The sequence below is a fragment of the Notothenia rossii genome, assembly GCF_949606895.1.
Source record: "Notothenia rossii genome assembly, chromosome: 9".
Classification (NCBI taxonomy): domain Eukaryota; kingdom Metazoa; phylum Chordata; class Actinopteri; order Perciformes; family Nototheniidae; genus Notothenia; species Notothenia rossii.
The window spans coordinates 45,403,191-45,426,432 of NC_136907.1; the positions used below are offsets into that span (position 1 = coordinate 45,403,191).

The following is a 23,242-nucleotide window of genomic DNA, read 5'->3' on the forward strand; positions in this document are numbered from 1 at the left end:
CCTGGCGGCCCCCCGGGGGGTCGGGGCCCCCACTTTGAAAAACACTGACTTAGTTGATTTACTCAAGTACTGTACTTAAGTACACATTTTAGGTATTTGTATTTTACATGAGTACCTACATTTTCTGCTACTTTGTACTTCTACCGCAATACAAATCAGAGGTAAATCCTGTACTTTTACTCTATTAACTACCTTTAGTTACTTTACAGATGTGGATGAATGATGTGAAATATAATCAAGTGTTAAATCAGACTTTAGTTCCACCTGGAGTAAATTCACAAGCTACCCTGCAGTATACAACGTCATTCAAACTAGCTGCACCTTTACCAGCTTTGAGAACACTTTAATGATCAATCATTATAAAACATATCATATATATTATTCTGAAATGGACCAATCTGCACAATGACTACTTTTACTGTCGCTACTTTCACTATATTTTGATGAAAATACTTTTCTACTTTTACTTGAGGAACATTTTGAATGCAGGGCTTTTACTGTAACTGAGTATTCCTTACTTCTACTTTAGGCTGCCATACAAGGTGCACCCGCTCATAAAATTGAACATTGAAATGCCGTTGGGGACAATTATGATTAGAACATCTTCCCCAAGGAGACATCTATTGTAGAGGTCAACTGCAGGGGTTAGGGCTCTGGCTACTGCAATTCTGATTGGTGGACGTTCACTCTACAGCCATTCCGCATCTTCACAGTATCACAGAATAATTCACACAGGTGTAAAGATGCACGCCCCCCCGTACCTGCAGGATCTCTTCATAGGACTGCTTGATGGAGTCCTGCAGGGGGGTGTCCCTCTCTCCAGCCTCCTCCACCTTCCTCTTGGCCTGCTTCACCTCGTCTCTGAGCCTCTTCAGCCTCCACCTGACTCTGGCCAGCTCCCTCTCATACTCCTCCACCTGGCTCTCCTTCACCCCCTCCTCCGCCTGCAGGGACAGGATCTGCCAGGAATACACAGTGGAATGATTAGTCTTCACCTGTCACATGCACTTCACTGATACAATGAGCATGCTTCAGAGGATCACACAGTACAGGGGAAATGCAATTTATACTGTTGTTTAGAATAATAAGATAAAAAGAAAGGGCAGTCATGAGGAAGTTGATTGGGGGGGGGGTCATGGATATACAGAGTTGAAGAGATGAGTCTTGAGGCGGGACTGGAACAGGGTGAGGGACTCAGACTCACGGAGGTATTGGGGGAGGGAGTTCCAGAGCTTCGAGGCTGCCACAGAGAAGGCTCTATCCCCGAAGCTCAATACATGTTGGCTATAGTTAACAAATGTTGTGCCAAGTACTCCAATTACTGTACTTAGGTACTATTGTGCGGTACTTGTACTTAACTCAAGTATTTCCATCACCTTCTACTTAATACTTGTACTGCACTTCATTTCAGATTTACAGTATCATCCAAAAAAATCACGTGTTTTTATAAGTGAAGATGAAAGATTTGATCTGCAGTATATAAGAAGGTAAATGATTGACAGTTGTTGACAGTTCTAGTGTGTAAGTGGCCGTTTCAGACCTAACCTTTGCCTCACCTACCTCTATTAAGCTTACCATTGATAAAAAGATGCTAAATTGGTTGTGAATGGAAAGGATGTATGTTTCCTTCTTTGTTGTTTCAGGCATATGAAACCAGGCATGTGAAACTACATGTAGATGGAACATTCTGAACTTTTGACCTATACACACACACATTCTAGATGGTGCAATAAAAGCGTAGAAGTTCCAGCTACCATGCAGAGAAGGCGCTTGTGGTTTTTGACACCTTGAGAGCGGTTACAGTGGGTATGAAGACAATGAGGCACAGGATGCAGGCGGCCTACGCACAGATTCAAATCAACTTCCTGGGCCAGCGAATCAAAGAGACAAGCTGCCCATGTTTTTCTCTGTTAATAAATGAAGTCTCTGTTAATGAATTAAAGTTTAAAGTTTGCTTATTTGATATTGAAATGTTGATTCTAAAGTCATGACATTGACAATGTGTTCTGCTTTCATGAAAAATGTTCAAATTGTTATGGTTTAGGTGTTTTGCTTTCTCCTCCTCCCCTCTGTCTTCTCTCTCTCTCTCTCTGGTGCAGTGTGGTGATCGTTAGAAGGCGCAGCTGGTTCACAATGAGGAGCACCTGTGCTCATCTAATCAACTCCTCCATAAAACGATAGTTACGGCAGTAACTACGGTTCTATGAGTCCCGGATGACCGCCAGAGGCGGTGCTTTAAGCACTGGATATGTCCATCGCGCGCATGCGCAGCGCGAGTACCAATAACAACAAAGTCACCTGCAGGAGGATGTGACAAGGAGAGGTGTCTGTTGGCTGCTGCCAGACGTTCCACCTCAGTGATTCTAGCCACTCTGAGCGCCCGAGGCATGCAGCTACAGCTCATGCAGGCGTTTACCGTGAGAACCTCCCTCAGATACTCGAATTTCGTCCCCACTGACCGCCAGAGGCGGCCGAGGCAGGAGGGGCAGCGGTCGTGGCCGTCCTCTGGCTCAAGAGAAGCCATACAGGCGCATAGCCGTGGGAACATGTTTCAAATGGGGGGTGCTGTGGGGATGACACCAGGGCTGGTTCTGACCAATGTGCTGCCCTATAGACAATATTTTAGCTGGCAATGAAAAACCTCTGCAAAAGACCAATACACTAGAAAAAGAGAAACATATTGACATGGTGGACAGCTTATATAACAAGGCTTCAAATTTATTTAGTATTATAACATGTTTTAATTGGAGGGGTGGACTTCAAATCCTCTAGGGGGGTCCGGGGGACTTTTTTTACATTTTAAAGTCAAATGCTTCAATCTGGTGCACTTTGAGCGCCCAATTACTAGACTGATCTAGAGGGTACAACAGATTGGTTTGCATTTTATTAATCAAATAAGTATGTGAACATTTCCAATAACCTACCATAGCCAATAACAAATAAATGTAACTTATTTTTTGTGTTGTTCATTCATATCTTATTTTACCAGTTAACATCTATTTATTTATGCATATTTTTAAATCTCCAGTTTTAAACGATATTTTTATTTACTGTCCTATAGTATACATTGGAATGATTTCAAACCTGTTTTTATTTATCCTAATAATTATAAAGGTGTGCCTTGGAAATATTTGTTTACATAAATTGTGATCAAAACGTTTGAGACTCACTGAGATAACGTATCCCCGCGGTATCCCCTCTCTCTATCTCTCTCACTTTGGCTGTGAGTTGCGGGCGCCTGCTAAGCCAACATCCCTCACTTTCATCACTACAGCACCCATCGTACAGGGCAAATGGAAAATGTAACCGGGTTGAAAAAAGGGTGTTATCTTTACTTAATTATGAATGTTGTTACATCAAGGCTGAAAATTCGTTTTTTTTTGTATTATATCTTGTGGAAGTGCAGATCCCCTGTCCTCCACCAGGGGGTGCTGCAGCACCCTCAGCACCCCTACTTCCCACGGCCCTGTACAGGCGCTACATGAATGAGCCATTCTGTAGGTAGCCAGATGCAGCGTAGACGGGAGCGGGTGCGGGAACACAGCCTTCACCAGCTACCTGCTTAATGGAAAGAGTAGAGCGTTGCTGCTATTCGCCGAACAGAAAGAGGGATGTAATTACACCCACGTTACCGGCAGAGGGAGCGGGAGCAAGAGCACTGCCCTCACCTGGCTGGATTAATAAACACGGCAGTTCAGCGTCTACCAGGAGCGGGGGCGGGAACACTGCCGTCACCGGTTGAGTTAGAGACGAATGCCAGATGCAGCATAACCGGGAGCGGGTGCGGGAACACAGCCTTCACCAGCTACCTGCTTAACGGAAAAACAGGGCAGTTCCACGTCTACTAAGAGCGGGGGCGAGAACACTACCTTCACTGGTTGAGTTAGAGACGAATGCCAGATGCAGCGTAACTGGGAGCGGGTGCGGGAACACAGCCTTCACCAGCTACCTGCTTAACGGAAAAACTAGGCAGTTCAGCGTCTACCAGAAGCGGGGGCGAGAACACTGCCTTCACTGGTTGAGTTAGAGACGAATGCCAGATGCAGCGTAACCGGGAGCGGGTTCGGGAACACAGCCTTCACCGGCTACCTGCTTAACGGAAAAACAAGGCAGTTCAGCGTCTACCAGGAGCGGGGGCGAGAACACTGCCTTCATTGGTTGAGTTAGAGACGAATGCCAGATGCAGCGTAACTGGGAGCGGGTTCGGGAACACAGCCTTCACCGGCTACCTGCTTAACGGAAAAACGAGGCAGTTCAGCGTCTACCAGGAGCGGGGGCGAGAACACTGCCTTCACTGGTTGAGTTAGAGGCGAACGCCAGATGCAGCGTAACCGGGAGCGGGTGCGGGAACACAGCCTACACCGGCTACCTGCTTAACGGAAAAACGAGGCAGTTCAGCGTCTACCAGGAGCGGGGGCGAGAACACTGCCTTCACTGGTTGAGTTAGAGACGAACGCCAGATGCAGCATAACCGGGAGCGGGTGCGGGAACACAGCCTTCACAGGCTACCTGCTTAACGGAAAAACGAGGCAGTTCAGCGTCTACCAGGAGCGGGAGCGAGAACACTGCCTTCACTGGTTGAGTTAGAGACTAATGCCAGATGCAGCGTAACCGGGAGCGGGTGCGGGAACACAGCCTTCACCAGCTACATGCTGAACGGGAAGAGTAGAGCGGTGCTGCTACTCGCCAAACAGAAAAAGGGATGTAGCTACATCCGCATTACCGGCAGAGGGAGCGGGAGCGAGAGCACTGCCTTCACCTAGCTGGGTAAAATGAAGAAGCTTAACAATACACGCAAGATTGTTAGCCGAGCGGCTGCTGCTAACGATCTAGCGAGATCAAGTAAAATAACACACATGTTTAAGACCAGATAACTAGCTTCTAAAGAAGAGAACAGCACAGAGCCGTAGTTACAGCAGTAACCATGGCCAGTGCTCACACGGCATATAACCGTACTTACAGTAGTAACTATGGCCAGTACTTACACGGCTTAGAACCGTAGTTACAGTCGTAACTATGGCCAGAACTTACACAGCATAGAGCCGTAGTTACAGTAGTAACTCTGGCCAGTACTTGCACGGCTTGGAACCGTAGTTACAGTAGTAACTATGGCCAGTACTTACATGGCTTAGAACCGTAGTTACAGTAGTGACTATGGCCAGTACTTACACAGCATAGAGCCGTAGTTACGGTATTGACTATGGCCAGTACTTGCACGGCTTGGAACCGTAGTTACAGTAGTAACTATGACCAGTACTTACGGCTTAGAACCGTAGTTACAGTAGTAACTATGGCCAGTACTTACACAGCATGGAGCCGTAGTTACGGTATTGAGTATGGCCAGTACTTACACGGCTTGGAACCGTAGTTACAGTAGTAACTATGGCCCAGTACTTACGGCTTAGATTAGAACCTTAGGCCCCAGCCACAAGAGGACGCATACGGCTAAACGCATAGGATTAACCCAAACGCAAAAAAGCTTCCGTCCACACGCAATGTTCACCGGATAGTGTCTGTCCACACGAGACAGCTCCGTTTAGCCCCAACCTCTGGAGAAGCTGCAGTACATATGCAGGAGCCTGTACGTGCCGCTGTAACTTCCTCCACAAAAGCAGCGAAGAAGCATGGTTGTCATGGTTGCTCTTCTGTTTATTCTTATATTCTACTCTTATAAACTGTGGGTTTTCTCTGGAAGTTTTTCCTTGTACGATGTGAGGGTCTAAGGACAAAGGGTGTCGTATTGTCATACTGATATTCTGTACAAACTGTGAAGTCCACTGAGACAAATGTAACATTTGTGATATTGGGCTATATAAATAAACATTGATTGATTGATTGATTATTCTCCGTGGTGGAGGCCGAGGGAACCGGGCAGAGTTTTTCGCCAGTCAACGGGTGTTCAAGTTAAAATCTTCCGGACAAAATTATAAAAGTGCCGGTCAAAGGTCTTCTTTGTTATTTATTGAGCTTTAAAACAAATGAATAACGAATCTATATAATAATATAATACATGGAGCCTCTCTTTTTCCTCCCTCTCTTCGGACAGCGTCAGTGTCTGTCTCAAGCAGCAGCTGATTCAGTAATGAGTGACCCGGCCGACAGTAAAAATAAACATATTTATAACTAGTTTAGGTAGTTTGAGAGGTAATTAAAATAGCTAAGGGTGATGATCTGACTTGAAGTGTGTGTTTTGCTCCGTTCACCGCTGCATCACAGCGGGAGGAGCTGCAGGTGAGCAGAGCTGCATGTCTCCGTCGTTTCAGATTAGGCTTCACTCGCGTTTATGTCCATATCGAGAGAAAGATAAATAATCTGAATTCAGTGTGCAGTTTACTTTGACGCGGGGGTTAGCAGCGGAGGCGGGGAGAGGCGGGGCTATTGCGTCATCATTATCAGAAAATTATCGTACACACGGAACCGTTGGACCCCCCAGAGCATTGCGTATGCCGTTCTATCCACCTTGGGACCCGTTATCGTTTCCGCAGTTGTTTACTGTCATATTCGGTCGTCCTCGTGTGGCCGAACGGTCTATATGACACTAAACAGTAACGCAAACGACCGTTTTCGTCCTCGTGTGGCCGGGGCCTTAGTTACAGTAGTAACTATGGCCAGTACTTACACCGCCTAGAGCCGTCGTTACGGTATTGACTATGGCCAGTACTTACGCGGCTTGGAACCGTAGTTACAGTAGTAACTGTGGCCGGCAGCGACGTGCGGTCAGGGGAGGCAGGGGAGGCAGAGCCTCTCCTGTCATACTCCAATGTAACGGAAAAACAACTAAAGAAAAACTAAATAGTAATAATAATAAAATGTCTCCACTGATCTGTGTTTTAAGTGTGATTTATGTATGATTCCAATCGCTTTTTAAAGTCAAAATCAGCAAATGTGCCGAGCTCCGCTACAACTACGGGTAGCGATGAGAAGTGAGGCAGGGACGAGCTCTGCCTCTCGTAAGCCCACAGTAACTTGCTGGAGCGCGGGCAGGGCACTTATTTTGTGAGTGCGCTCAAGCCAGTTACTGCGGGGTGAGGTGAGGCACAGATGAGCTCTGCCTCACCTCAGAATGCGTCACCCCACAGAAACTGGCTGGAAAGTGGGCACTAAGCGCATGCCTGTTACCATCTCACTGTAGGTCACCAATGTAATGTTTGTAGATCCCTTTATTACATTTATTCTCGCCATCCATAGTCTCTAAATAACTTATTTAACGTATATATGATATTTAAGCTCGCTGGTCTCATCATATAACGGCAATGAAAAAAGCAGCAGGAGAGGCAGCCATAACCTCTGCCGCACTGAAGGGGGCGCAAGTGAGCCCACAGGTTCTTGTTGCTACTCTTATTCTACACAGAGACGGTAGACACAAACAACAAACTAGACTTTTGAAATTACAGGAATATAAGGAGGACTTTTACAAAAAACTAATAGAGATTGTTGTCCAGAAGGATAGCATGGACTTAATCTTCAAGTCAAGGTAAGACCACAATTGTAATGAAAATGGGATCTTACTAAGAAAGAACAATCCAATATTTAGATGTTGGGTATCCTTTTGTTGAACGGTCTGTTTAAAATAAATGGAAGCATCAGACTAAAAAAGCTTTTGAAAATAGCGGAATATTTCGATTAAGGTCAAAATATAATATTTGTAAATCTGACTCTGAAAGAGTCAGTGCCTCACCAGCCATGAACCTCACTGCACGTCACTGGTGGCCGGTGCCTAAAAGTGTCAGCCAAACGGCTGCACACTAGATAATATAATATTGGGAGGATGAAATTCTCTTTAATGGCCACACATGCAGAGCACACAGCACACACAGTGAAGATTGTCCTCTGCATATCGTCCTAGTGCTAGGAGTCTAGTACTAGGAGCAGTAAATACAACGATATAGCGCTACTGCAACCATACCATGCGTTTACCGGGAGCGGGAGCGAGAGCACTGCCCTCACCGGCTGAGTTAAATAATGAAGCTTAACAGTACATGCAAGGTGTTAGCCAAGCGGCTGCTGCTAACAATCAAGCAACCAAGTCAGAACACAATGTTAAGACCAGATAATTAGCTTCTAATAATAATAATAATCACGTCTGGCCCCAGTGTGGGTCCACACCTAGAGCATTCCAAGATGGCGGCGCGCATGGTTGCAGCGGCTCACGGCTCTCCCTTCTTGTGCTATTTACTATATGTTTGTATATGTTGTATGACTGCGTTCGCTCGTGCGAACATACGCTACAATCGTCAGGAACTACTGGATATTGGTTTCCAACACAAGCTTCCCGTTATTAGGGAATTCCAACACGATCACAACATCCCAGACGAGCTAGCGAGATCGCCGGGATCCCCGTGGATTGTTGTCGGGCCAGGCAGGCGGCGTAGACGGCGGAGAGAGAGGAAGCAAAAGCGGGGCTGCCGGTCCGGTCTCCTGTTGAGGCTAAGGAATCAGCCACACAAGCCTCCCCTGCCGAGTATGTACTGTACCTCACCAACGCCAGGTCCATAGTGCACAAAACGGACGATCCGGAATTACAACTCGCCGGAAACACCTACGTTCGTGACTATTGTTTTACTTGTGATCACGGAGACCTGGCTTCATCCACAAATCCCTGATGCTAGCGTGCAGCTAGCAGGCCGTACACTACTCCGCTCGGACAAAAACAAGGACTCTGGTAAGAGCCGAGGGGGGGTTCTCTGTATGTACGTACATAACAACTGGTGTAATAACGGCATCATCATTGACCATCACTGCTCTCCTGACCTGGAGTTCATGCCGGTTAAATGCCGCCCGTTCTTTCTACCTAGAGAGCTAACTTGTCACGGTTTGTGAAACAAGCAGGACCCAAATGCAGATATAAACTGAAACTTCCTTTATTTCAAGGCTATGATATATATGTACAATGACAAACAGAACACTCACCGCAGAACTAGTCAGGGAACAAGACGAACCGACCAAGACAGACAGACAACCCAGAACTTAAATACACACAAGACTCAATCACACAACAAGACACAGGTGAGGACGGAGGAGAAAACACAGGGGCAAGGTGAACATAATCAGACAATTAGACACACCAGGGAAACTAATGACAAGAGGAAAAACACAGGGAAAAGGACCAGACAATAACCCAAAGGAAAACATGACCTGGAAAACAGCAAAAACACCCAAACCTACAAAACTATAAACGTGACATAACATGAGAATCGTGACATAACCCCCCCCTCAAGGGACGGATTCCAGACGTCCCAAAAAAACAAAAATCCAGCAGGGTGGGTGGAGGGGGTCTGGAGGACGGTTCTCGGGCGGACGGCCCGGGGGCAAGGCAGAGTTCAAAAAAGGGGAATTCGGGCGGACGGCCCGGGGGCAAGGCAGAGTTCAAAAAGGGGAATTCGGGCGGACGGCCCGGGGGCAAGGCAGAGTCCGAGGAGAGGCGAAGACCAGACAGCTCCGGAGGCCGGTCAGGAGCCGGTGTCGGCAAGATCCCCCATGGAAGAGGACACAGGACCGGCAGGACCCCCGGCAGGAGAGCAGTCGGCGGATTCCCCAACGCGACAGGGCATGGAGTTGGCAGGACCCCCAGTGGAAGAGTAGTCGGCGGGACCTCCAACGTGGCAAGACATGGATTTGGCAGGACCCCCGGCAGAAGAGCAGTCTGCGGGACCTCCAACGGCTCAGAACATGGGGTTGGCAGGACCCCCGGCAGAAGAGTAGTCTGCAGGACCTCCAACGGGACCAGACATGGAGTTGGCAGGACACCCGGCAGAAGAGTAGTCTGCGGGACCTTCAACGGCTCAGGACATGGGGTTGGCAGGACCCCCGGCAGAAGAGTAGTCTGCGGGACCTCCAACGGGACAAGACATGGAGTTGGCAGGACCCCCGGCAGAAGAGTAGTCTGCGGGACCTCCAACGGCTCAGGACATGGGGTTGGCAGGACCCTCGGCAGAAGAGCAGTCTGCGGGACCTCCAACGTGACAAGACATGGAGTTGGCAGGACCCCCGGCAGAAGAGTAGTCTGCGGGACCTCCAACGGCACAGGACATGGGGTTGGCAGGACCCTCGGCAGCGGGGCAGTCTGCGGGACCTCCAACGACACTTGAGTGGGTTGGTTTGCCAACAGAACACGGGGAGCTGGCGTCGGACGGACAGCCAACAGGAGACAAGGTGCTGGAGTCGGCCGGTATGCCGACAAGACACAGGGAGCTGGCGTCGGACGGACAGCCATCAGGACACGGGGAGCTGGCGTCGGACGGACAGCCAACCGGAGACGAGGTGCTGGAGTCGGCCGGTATGCTGACAGAACCCGGGGAGCTGGCGTCGGACGGACAGCCAACAGGACACGGGGAGCTGGCGTCGGACGGAAAGCCAACCGGAGACGAGGTGCTGGAGTCGGCCGGTACGCCGACAGGACTCGAGGAGCTGGCGTCGGCCGATGAGTCAGCAGGTGACGAGGAGCCGGAGTCGGGACCATGGTTACTGGAGCCGGCACTGAAGCCGGGAACATGGCTGTAAGATCCGGTTCTGGACCCGGAAACATGGCTGTAAGGTCCGATTCTGGAGCCGGAAACATGGCTGTAAGGTCCGATTCTGGAGCCGGAAACATGGCTGTGTGGGCCGGCACTGGACCCGGAAACATGGCTGTAAGGTCCGGTTCTGGAGCAGGAAACATGGCTGTAAGGTCCGGCTCTGGGGCCGGAAACATGGCTGTAAGGTCCGGTTCTGGAGCCGGAACCCTGGCTGTTGGGCGCGGAGCAGAAGCCTGGACCCTGGCTGTGTAAGCCAGGTAATGGAGTATGGAAGCAAAGCTGCATGGGCCGGCACTGGAGCAAGGAGCCACGGCTGCTGGGTCTGGCGCTGGAGCCGGAACCATGGCTGTTGGGCGCGGAACCCTGGCCTTGCGTCTCTTAGGAGTTTTTTGGAGGCTTCGTGGACCCCCAAACTCCAGACCAGACCCCAAGAAAGGGTCAGAAAATGAGGACTGGCTCTCAGGGCTACGTGAAAAAATCCTAAGCCACTCGGGCAGCAAGCTCCAGAGCCAGGGCTTGCGAGCAACCTCCTGACGTGCCTCCTTCAATGCAGCCTCTCTACCCCGTCTAGATGAGGCGCCTTTTCACGTATAAAAAATATACTCCAGAGAATATCCAAGACGTTCCGCCTGTAGCTTCAAAAGATCTGCTGGGTCCATTTTAAGGTCGGTTCGTACTGTCACGGTTTGTGAAACAAGCAGGACCCAAATGCAGATATAAACTGAAACTTCCTTTATTTCAAGGCTATGATATATATGTACAATGACAAACAGAACACTCACCGCAGAACTAGTCAGGGAACAAGACGAACCGACCAAGACAGACAGACAACCCAGAACTTAAATACACACAAGACTCAATCACACAACAAGACACAGGTGAGGAGGGAGGAGAAAACACAGGGGCCAGGTGAACATAATCAGACAATTAGACACACCAGGGAAACTAATGACAAGAGGAACAACACAGGGGAAAGGACCAGACAATAACCCAAAGGAAAACATGACCTGGAAAACAGCAAAAACACCCAAACCTACAAAACTATAAACGTGACATAACATGATAATCGTGACATAACTGTAGTGATTGTCACGGCTGTGTATATACCACCACAAGCTAACGTCAACACTGCACTCTCCCTCCTGCTAAACACCATCAACCACCAACAGCAAGCTCACCCCAATGGCGTTCACATTGTTGCAGGAGATTTCAATAAGGCCAACCTAAAATCTGTCCTGCCTAAATTCTACCAGCATTTCAAGTGTCCGACCAGAGGGAAAAACACTCTTGATCATGTGTACTCCAACATCAAGCACGCATACAGAGCCATACCTCTCCCCCACCTAGGCCTGTCAGATCATATCTCCCTGCTACTGACCCCTGCATACACCCCCCTTAGACGGAGAAAAAGTCCAACTAGAAAGTATGTTACAACCTGGCCTGAGGATGCACAGTTTGCTCAGCTTCAGGACTGCTTTGAACACACCCAGTGGGATGTATTTGATCACCAACACCAGGACCTGGCAGCCTACACAGAGACGGTACTGTCCTACATTAAATACTGTATCGACAACGTCACTATGGTAAAAAGCATCAGGTTTTTCCCAAATCAGAAACCCTGGATAACTGGCCGGGTCCGCATGCTGCTCAAGGCCCGTGACTCAGCCTTCAGGTCAGGGGACAGAGCTCTCTCCAGTGCTGCTCGAGCCGACCTGAGGAGAGGAATCACAAAAGCCAAGACAGACTACAAAACAAGGATTGAGGACCACCTCACAAGCAACAACCCTAGGCAGGTGTGGCAGGGCATTCAAAACATTACCAACTACAGGGGGTGTGACACGGCAACTGGGGACTCAAGCGTGTCGCTAGCAGAGGAACTGAACTGCTTCTTTGCTCGCTTCGAGACACCACAGCAGCAATCAGCAACTCCACCCCTGCCCCCAACCGCCTCCAGCACCCCCCCCCCCCCCCCCCCATTTACTGTGGAGGAGCATGATGTGAGACGGGTGCTCAAAGCAGTGAACCCCAGGAAGGCTGCTGGTCCAGATGGAGTACCTGGGAAGGTGCTCAGAGCGTGTGCCAACCAGCTCTCACAGGTCTTCACCAGCATTTTTAATCTCTCCCTGAAAGTCGCTGTTATCCCACCTTGCCTTAAAACTGCCACTATCATTCCTGTTCCTAAGAAAGCAACCACAGACAGCCTTAATGACTACTGCCCCATTGCACTCACACCTGTGATCATGAAGTGTTTTGAGAGGCTGGTGTTACATCACATAAAGGCCTGCCTTCCCCCCACCCTCGACCCACACCAGTTTGCCTACAGAGCAAATAGATCCACTGAAGACGCCATAGCCATAGCTCTCCACTGAGCCACCTGGAGCATCGTGGGAGCTATGTCAGATTGCTCTTTATTGACTACAGCTCAGCGTTCAACACAATCATCCCGGACGTTCTAGTTTGCAAACTGTCAAACCTAGGCTTTCCCCCACCCACCTGTTCCTGGATCAAAGATTTCCTCACTAACCGCCCCCAGCGTGTGAGACTTGGCCCCCATCACTCCTCCACCCGCAATCTCAGCACCGGCTCTCCTCAGGGCTGTGTGCTGAGCCCTCTCCTGTACTCGCTCTACACCCACGACTGCAGTCCAGCCCACCCAGAGAACATCATCGTCAAGTTTGCTGACGACACCACTATGGTGGGGCTCATCTCAGGAGGAGACGAGTCGGCCTACAGGAGTGAGGTACTGAAGCTCTCAGCGTGGTGTTCAGTGAACAACCTGGCACTGAACCCCACAAAAACCAAAGAAATCATCGTAGACTTCAGGAGGAATACTACGGACCTCGCTCCCCTCGACATTAACGGCGAGTGTGTGGAGAGGGTCCACACCTTCAAGTTCCTTGGCGTCCTCATCACCAACAACCTTTCCTGGAAGCACAACACCACAGCTGTCATCAAGAAGGCCCAGCAGCGTCTGCACTTCGTGAGGGTGCTCAGGAAGAACAACTTGGCCACTAAGCTGTTGGTGACCTTCTACCGCTCTACCATCGAGAGCCTACTGACATACTGCATCACAGTGTGGTACGCCAGCTGCACTGAGGCCGACAGGATGAGGCTCCAGAGAGTCGTAAAAGCAGCACAGAGGATCATCGGCTGCCCTCTCCCCTCCCTGATGGACATTTACACCTCCCGCTGCCTCAATAGAGCCAAAAACATTTTCAAGGACAGCTCACATCCCGGCTTTCACCTGTTCAACCTGCTCCCCTCCAGCAGGTGCTACAGGTGTATCAAATCCAAAACAAACAGACTCAAAGACAGTTTTTTCCCAAGAGCCATCATTGCTCTTAACACCTGACATGTGAATCAATGTGACTCTGTACATATACATATATATCATTACTATTATTATTATTATAAATACACACTATCATTATTATTATTTATTACATTACAGATTTTATTTTTATACTCCTGGAAATAATTACTGCACTTTATTCTTTATTCCTTTATCCCTTATTCCTAAGTATGTATGCTGCGTGTATTTTGTTGTCTTATGTTGTGATGTTTTGTTTTTGTTTTGATGGCACCCTTGAAAGGGAGAAGCATTTATCTCATTGTACATGTATAATGACATTAAACTATTCTATTCTATTCTATTCTAAGAAAGAGAACAGCCCACATAGAACCGTAGGCCATGGTTACAGTAGTAACCGCACATGCAGAGTACACAGCACCCGCAGTGAAGATGTTCTCTGCATATCATCCTAGTGCTAGGAGTCTAGTACTAGGAGCAGTACTACAACGATATAGCGCTACTGCAATCAAACCCTATGTTACCGAGAGCGGGAGCACTGCCCTCACCGGCTGAGTTAAATAATTACAGCAAGGTGTTAGCCAAGCGGCTGCTGCTAACAATAAAGCGACCAAGTCAGAACACAAATGTTAAGACCAGATAATAAGCTTCTATGAAATAGAAAGTGCTTACCTTACTCTCTGCATCTAAACGAAAACCGGGTTTAAAATATGACACTCTGGGCTTTCCATACTAAATTGAATGAGGGACGCAGCCAAAGCCGGGACTCAAATGCTAATGCTAGCTCGGGCACATCGCCATAAGCAGAACTTTCAAAAGAGCATAAGGGCAACTTTATGGGAGAAGAAGCGGGAACACTGTCGTTACCAGAAAGTCTAAGCCAAACAAAAAATAAGACGGCAATCAGGACAACTTGGCTGGGAGAGGGCGCGGGGACACAGCCATCACCAGCAACAAGTTGACACAAACCTGTCTGTCGAGGCTCTACACAGTGCACAGCCGGCCACAGCTCCTGGAGGACGCGTTAACGACCCGTAGCTCCGACTGTCAGTCGCGAAGCTGCACGCGGCCAGCTGCTTGCAGAGAAATCCCTCAGATCAAACGTTCAAACCTGGACGCTGTAGGCTACAAAAATGTAGCCACGGTACTCTCGCGCAGCGAGAAGATGAAAGGAACAGATCCTCTGACGACGGTCACAGGTGAATTTGTGGTTATTGGTACTCGAGCTGCGCATGCGCGCGATGAACATATCTAGTGCTTAAAGCACCGCCTCTGGCGGTCAGTAGGGACAAAATAGAACCCTGGTCATGTTCAAACTCCAGTGCCAGATCATTCCGTCTCGCTCGGTATGCTGAACGTCGTAGTATCCTAGCTTAGTGTGATTTTCTCTTGCTGTTTTTGATGAAGAGTAACCTTGTTTTTTCCTCTGTTTTTCCAGTGTCTGCTCGAGCCAGCCTGAGTCCTGCCGCCGCCACCAGCGTGAACTAGATCCACCTTCATTTTGTGGATTGCTTTTTAGTTGTTCCTTTTTTCCTTTATTAAACTTTGTTAAAAGACTGAATCCATCTGGTCTCTGCCATTGTAGGTCCTGCACTTTTGACCCAGCCCTAACACATATTCCCTCTCTTTAAAATTACATATCAGTACTTTAAGTTTGTATTTGTTTAATTTTTAAACCTTACATTTTTTAATGTTCAATAATTAAAAGTTGAACAGTTGTGACCTCCTTCTGACTCAAAGAGAGAAAGGGGGAGACCACCTGATGCAGAGAGGGAGGAGGAAGAAGACTATAAAGAAGAATGGAGAAGAAGAAATGAGGCTTCTTGGAGGCTTCTTGGGGACTTCTTGGGGGCTTCTTGGAGGCTTCTTGGAGGCTTCTTGGAGGCTTCTTGGGGGCTTCTTGGAGGCTTCTTGGGGGCTTCTTGGGGGAAGTTTTCTGAGGCCCTAGCCCTGGGCCCTGGGCCTGGGCTTGGGCTCTTTGAGAGGGCTGGAGAACCTTTGACTTGTGAACCTGTTGCTATTGTACTATTTTTACTTGGTGTCTTTATTATTTTTAAAAGATTATTTTTAATCCTCAATTTTTGTTAAAACCTTAATAAATCCGGTTTGTACTTTGTACACTTCGACCGAAACTCCTGGTCTCTCTCTCGTAGTATCTGAAGGTATCTGCTCGGTCTTTGATTGAGGTAAGAACACCCTTCCTTGGAAAAGGCTGACCTTAGTTGATCATTTGGATTTAAATTGTTTAAGGGGAATATGACATATGCTCTGCTGATGTGGTAATATCACTGCTGTGATATTGAATATTTGACTCTGGCTGTGTTTGATATTACATTGGCATTGTTTTGATTGATATATTTGGGGATCAAGAGAGGGTAGGGTTAGGGACTGTGGGTTCCGAAGCTGCCCTAATTACCAGGGAGTCTCCCATTAACAGAGGGATTCTCTTCCAGGGGCAGTTTTGATACTGCTCTGGGGTTCTACCAGCTCACCAACACCTACTACAGCATACACACCGTTCTGCCATCCTGGCGGTCGGGCATCTGACCCTTTAGTGCCTGAAATAAGTGATACGACGGGCAGCGTGGTGTTAGAGGCCACGTTGTAAACGCCCCCCTAAACAGATTACGTTGATCTTGCGCGTAGATTCTGGGGGGTTTTGAAGTCCTAAAAAGATTGGACGGCCGTTCACCGGAGCCTTATCAGCACCGGACTTCGGTATCGGAGATGGCCTAGGTATTAACAATTGTTGTATTGAAGTTAGATTCCTTTTGACAGTAAAGGGGAGGCTGTGGCTCAGAGGGATAGTGTGCTGGTCTTCAGATCAGGGGAGAGCAAGGCACTTCACCCCAACTTGCTCCTGTGGGGATCTCCCCCAGTATTGAATGTATGTAAGTTGCTTTGGATAAAAGCGTCTAACAAGTAACATGTATTGTAATGAGCTGTGTGGTCCATCTAGCAGCCATGTAACCTGCTGAACCTCATCACAGTTCAATAGCCGCTCTGAGATATATTCTGCAGTGTGAATATGTTGACCAGTTTGCCATGAAGGAAGCTACACTGCATATCGAATGTAAGAAAGCTAATGAGGAGTTACTGTAACGCCTTTAACTTATTTTTAGCTTGCATCCTATGAATTAAAAAAAAGTATTGTTTACCGGATCATTGAAATAAGTACATCGAAATGTCATAATGAAGTAAAATAAGTAGGGCAAAAACAATTGCATACCTTGTTTTTGTCTTTTAAGTGTAACCCTTGCTTATTAGCCAATTATATTTAAACAATAACTATATTGACAATAAAGCAAGATTCTTTTTTAGCATCCAAATGTCCCACTTGTCCTGAACTACTCAGTAGCTCGACATAAGACACTGCTCATTTTTTAAAAATAAAATTCTAATACTAATTCAATATATAGTATTCAATCCCTCAAATAAGTGTTGTTTGTGCTCCACTTGGTTTAAAGTGTGAATTGGTTCTTTAAAAATATCCGAGATCAATGAGAAACCCCTTTTCAACACAAACAGCATGACAGACTGACGAATCCTCCACGAGAAACTGCATAGACGGAAGCATCTTAAAGGTAGCTACACATCAGATATAACAGCTTGTATATACATACATTTTGATGTATTTAAGAGGTCCTCATGTATTTTACCTTCTGACTCTCTTCATAGCACATCTGCCGTGTTGCCTTCACTTGCTGCAGCAGCTTGTCTTTGTGTGTCTCTAGGTTCCCCAGAGTCTCCTCCAGCTCCTTGCGGTCCGACTGCTGCTCCTGAAGCTCCAGGTGCTCCACTGTCACTGCATTCTCCAGCTCCTACACACACACACACACACACACACACACACACACACACACACACACACACACACACACACACACACACACACACACACACACACACACACACACACACACACACACACACACACACACACACACACACACACACACACACACACACACACACACACACACACACACACACACACACACACACACACACACACACACACACACACACACACACACACTTCTTATCAGCCCATTGGATGGATGTTATCAGCCTTATGAATATGCCCCCAAGGTCAAATCACAAATCATGTTTCAAAACACAATATTTAAAAAAAATGAAACACGGATTCAAAAAACACTAATACCGTTCTGAAGAACATTTCAAAATCACATCTCACAGAACACATTTCAAAAAACACAACAGCTAAAGGGAAAACACAACAATATCAAACCGGAGACATATGTTTTGGACATGGTCAGTCCAAACAAATGAAAGTACTTCTTCTTTTGAGTATATACTTCTGATCAGTGAAGCAGTAGATCTGGGTTCATCCTTAGTGTCAGAGTAGTCCAGGGCTTGGTGTTCATAGTGCAGTGGGACGGATTCACTTTCATGGAAAAAGATCTGGGGCCGTATTCACAAAGGATCTTAGGGCTAAAAGTAGCTCCTAACTGGCGAATTTAGGAGAAACTCCTAAACATAATGGGCGTGTCAGTCTTAAATTTAGGACTCCTAATTTTATTCACTAAGAGCAATTCACAAAGTATTTTAGGCCTAAAAGTAGCACCTAAGTTTAGGAGAGCTTAAAAGTCCTCGAGAGGACTCCTAACTCAGTAAGACCTATTCACAAAGAATCTGAAAATGGCTGCGAGACTAAATGTTTTGGAGACAATGGAAGACTGTGAATTGATCAAGAGATATAGGCTAAATCGTGAGGGTATCACACTTGTTGTGGAATTAGTGCGGGATGCAATAACATCCCCGACTAACAGGAATAACCCGATTAGTCCGGAAATAAAATGTTTGGCAACACTACGATATTTAGCAACAGGGAAAATGCAACTTTGCAATGCCGACGATTTAGGAATATCGCAACCATCAGTCAGCCGTGCCATAAACCAAACCATCAACGCGCTCTCTAGACCACATATCATCCAACAGTTTATCCGGTTTCCTTTGGACAATCAACAACTACACAGGATCAAAGCCAACTTCATGGCAATTGCAGGTATGCCCGGTGCGGTCGGTGCTATTGACGGGACGCACATAAAAATAATTGCGCCCTCAAAAGATGAGGACGTGTTCGTCAATAGAAAGAAAGTACATTCCATCAACACGCAGATTGTTTTCATTCATCATGATAGGGGGGCTTTAACGGCGGTATGGGCTGTTATTGAAAGTGTTTAAGTGCTGGAAATATGCTCATTGGATAATAGTTTGCGGGGTGCTTTTAATTGCCTCCTTGATTTAATGCAATTTACGTATTTTTATTCTTTGCTCTCTCTCTTTAACGTGCATATACAACGTCATTATCGTGGTCTGCACAAACTTGTCATCATGCGTGTATTCTGCTAACTGCACTGTCCATAACTATTTGATAGGAATACATTTCTAGCCTAGGCTATTTCCTTGTTTTAGTGGGCTCGTTTGTGGGATGTTGCGGATGAGTTTCAACGAGACCGCCTGCTCTGAACAACCAATCACCGTACTGACCGCTTCTAAACTCATGCACGAGAATCGACGTAATCCATAGCAACGGCGTGTCACTCCTAGTTCACTCTTAGTGATTTATCCTTAGTATGAGTAGGTCTCAGCGGCTTTGTGAATAACTTTTAAGAAAAAACTCCTACGTAAAATGTTTTAGCGCGAGTTAGGAGCACTCCTAGCGGTAAGATAAAATGCTTTGTGAATACGGCCCCTGGCCTATAAAAAGCTAATATCCTTTTTTAGCATACATGTTTTGATAGTACTACCGCTCAGCATGTCTCATCAATATTGTTTTCTATATCTGTTATATATCTGCACTGTTATTTCTGTCTGCCTATGGACAAGGAAACCACATATATGTTCATTCTTTTTTTTAATTCTCTAAAACATCATGTTTACTAGTAACACTGACATGCCGAATGAATGCATTTTGGAGCATATTCTTGTATTTAAACGTAATATTATTTCCTTAAACTAATCCAATACAGTTATGTGAAATCGGTTGAAATAATACATTTAATTAAAAGTCAACGTTTCAGTTCTTTCAGTGTGGCTTGGGTTCAAAGACATATATATATCCTAAAATATATATATAAATCCTTAAAAAGAGCAACTTGCAGGTTTTTAGTAGTTGCGTTGAGTTGAGCGGTTGTGTTTTAGTGAGCTGGTATTTTTCGGTAGTTTTACATTGTATTTCACCATTTGTAATCATGGTGCAGTATTGTGTTTGTGCAGGTTGCACAAATACCAGCCTGTAAGGACATTGAGTCCACAGTAAAAAGGACCGGAGCTAGCGTTCGTTCCTGGGTGCGTTGTGCATCCACCTCCCTGCAGCACATACTCTCCACATCTTTATCAAGAAACCGTATTACATCTCTCTCCCCCCCCCCCTTCGCTGCTCTCCCTCTCTCTCCCCTCCGGTACACGGCACCGTAAGACGTAGTGTGGAGTTGCATTAGGTAACGGTGTGGTGGCTTTACTGCTCCAGCCAACTCCTTTGTGTTTGTTTGTTTCGCCCTGTCTGTGTTGTTTGTGTGTGCGTGGTGGCTGTCACTCCTGGCTGGCTCCCGGCTCAACCTCCACTCACCTGCTGCAATCAGCTGTGCACCCTCCCCGACTACACACCTGCTTTCCATCAAGCCATTTACAACGACATATCAACGGAGGCTCCACAACCTTTCTCCGCCAGATAGTCAAGTATCAGCCGTATCCCGCGTCTCCCCTCCGGTACACAGCACCATAGTGTGGAGTTGCATTAGGTAACGCAAGATACAGCTGATACTTGCGCATTAGTTTCTGTTATGGATCAGTATCAACAGTCCTGCCAGTAACGTTACTATATTATCAATGGTACTTTAGTTATAGCCTGATATATGATAGCTAACTTCACAATGTTGTGATGGGACGTTAGCTAACATTCTGTAGCTAACGCCGGTCACTCACCAAGATAGCTGCCCAGTTCTCCACTGGTTCTCCTCACACCACAGCTCAATTTCTCTCCGATGGCCGTTATTTCTTCTAATCCACAGTGTGAGAAAAAGTTTTTAGAGAGTACTTGTCCATGGACAAGTGAGTTTGGCAATTTACTTGTCCGAATAAATTTTTCACTTGTCCAGAATGGACAAAAATTGGGGCCACTGGAATCTTCTTCTTCGCCATCGTATTTTACATTTTCCCACGGTTTTTACGACACCGCTAACGTAAGTGAGCGGTAAGATTTTACTGCATCACACATAGGGTTGGGTATCGTTTGGATTTTAACGATTCCGGTTCTGCTTTTCGATTCCGGTTATTTTCGGTTCTCGATTCCGGTTCTTTGAGAGGGTAAACATAAGTCCCATGACAAACTGGGAGAAAAATATATTTATGAAAACATTAAGTCAAATCTGTATTCCTATTTAAAAATCACTTCATACCGTTTAATTTCTTACGGTTATTGAATACAATTATATAAAAATAATCTCTGCATTGTTTAGTTAGTTCTAAGTGGTGCAGTTTGAGAATGTACAATTGGTCCAGTCTCCTCTGATGTTACACTGCAACCTGCCTGTGAGACACAGTCCAACCACACATCTCCAACACATAGGCCTAATAATAATAATAATAATACAGTGCATATATTATATTTATAGCCTAAGGCCTAGCGCTTTTCTACACTCAAAGACGCTTGCACGCTTACACATGTCCTGCAATACACATGCTGCAGCTGCCCAGCTGCTCACTGTTTGTAAAAGTAAATAAATAGGATTTTCATTTCAATAATGTACTTTCTATACCCTGCTTCATAAACAATACTGACATCCCTGTGCTCCTCCGAGTCTGGGGGTCCGGGGATGTGAGGACAGTGCGAGGACAAAGACAGGGAGGCTGCTTCACTTCATAAAAGGAAATGGCGGTCAATATTAACAACACATGAGCTAAAACGCTTAATAACCTTCATTACGTTTTAGAGAAAGAACATAAGAAAGTTTGACAAAGATGAGGCTGTTAAACGGGCAGTGAATCCGCTGTGTGTAGAAAGAGAGAGAGACGCTGAGCTGCACCATGCAGCGAACAGCTGATACGGAGCATAGTGAGAGAGCTGCGGTCCGCGGGGCTCCGCCTCCTGTCCTCACAACTCTTATTAATCCCAGTACCGGACAATTGTTATTTGTTCCTACTCGGAACCGAGTTTTGCTTCCCAACCCCGCCACTGTGCTACACTTCCCGCCCCGCTCCGCCCCGCCTAACTGTACAGAAAGCGGCGAGATGCATTTCCTTAGGAATCGACAAGCAGAACCGAAACTAACATTTCTAAACGAACAATGGCGGACACGTACAATTTGCGAATGAGTTCTGCCTTTTGTAAACTGAATTTATCAATAATTTGACAATAAATCAGGGCGAAAAACGTCAATTGTCCGCCGGACAAGTCAATTGAAAGATCTACTTGTCCGATATTGTAAATAACACGTCAGGGACGGTGGGACCAGTGGTTAATTTGAGCCGGATCCTGCCGGAACAGGATCCGGAACCTCTTCATTTTGGCCACCCTGTGTTCCGGCACCTATTTGGGCAGATCCGGTACCTCTCACAAAAAATAAAAATAAAAAATGGTTAAAATGAAATAAAATATGCAGATATTAATTTACAGAAAAAATCCCAAGAATTTTATGTCGTTTATTAAGATTAAGATTTGAAAGAGTCGGAGATCTGTGTTGACGCACTGAAAAGCTGGACCAACGGACAAACGTCTTTCACTTTTGAAATTCGCCACATGAGGAGCACGTCGCAGAGAGGAAGAAACGGTGATTCAATGCAAGCATGTCAAAAAGACAGTTAAATTTACTGTCTTTCTTCAAAAAGAAGGAAGAGGTAATAGACACTTCAAAACGAGTAAGAAAAGCCTCCACAAGCAGCGACGAGGGCAGCTGCAGCGGTCATGTTGATGGTCAAAACCAGGAGGAGGCTAGCGCCGCAACAGCTAGCCAGCTAGCTAACCGACAGCTAGCCAAGCCCGGGCAGCGGGTCAGGTTCACCGCCAGCCGGAACAGGAGCCAGCTACCGTCAGCCAGGTGGACCACCAACAGCAACGGGTGGGTACCCTGGCATCAACTAGCCCGGTACAACAGCCGGAGCAAGAGGCGAGCGGAACCGCGACATCAGCTGGCTTACAGCAGGAAGATTCAGTAGGAGAGGAGAGCGCATTGAGCGTAGAAGAGTGTGGGACGTCCAGCGACAGGTCAGTTTTTTCTAACTGTGGCCAAGAACTTGGAGGACCGTATGTTATCTCAAGGAGGCCGGATGCCAGATAAAACTGGATATAACAAGTTCATTGAGGAGTTGAAGGTGCTTTACGCACAATACTGGCCCGAGGACGCAGGTGCGCTGTATGGAGAGACTGAGGTCGAGTCACTGTGTCAGCGCTTCA

At 46.8% G+C, this 23,242-nt stretch overlaps 1 protein-coding gene across 9 annotated transcripts in view; it reads right to left on the reverse strand.

The window, feature by feature from the left end:
• Positions 1 to 23,242, reverse strand: part of LOC307020586 (uncharacterized protein) — a 45,213-nt gene that overhangs the window by 15,971 nt on the left and 6,000 nt on the right. For all 9 annotated transcript variants that reach the window (XM_079652047.1, XM_079652046.1, XM_079652048.1 and 6 more), the window contains 2 exons: positions 17,484 to 17,645; positions 762 to 959 (listed from right to left, as the gene is read on the reverse strand). In XM_079652047.1, the coding sequence (XP_079508173.1) occupies positions 762 to 959; positions 17,484 to 17,645 (360 nt within the window). The remainder of the gene's footprint in view (positions 1 to 761; positions 960 to 17,483; positions 17,646 to 23,242) is intronic.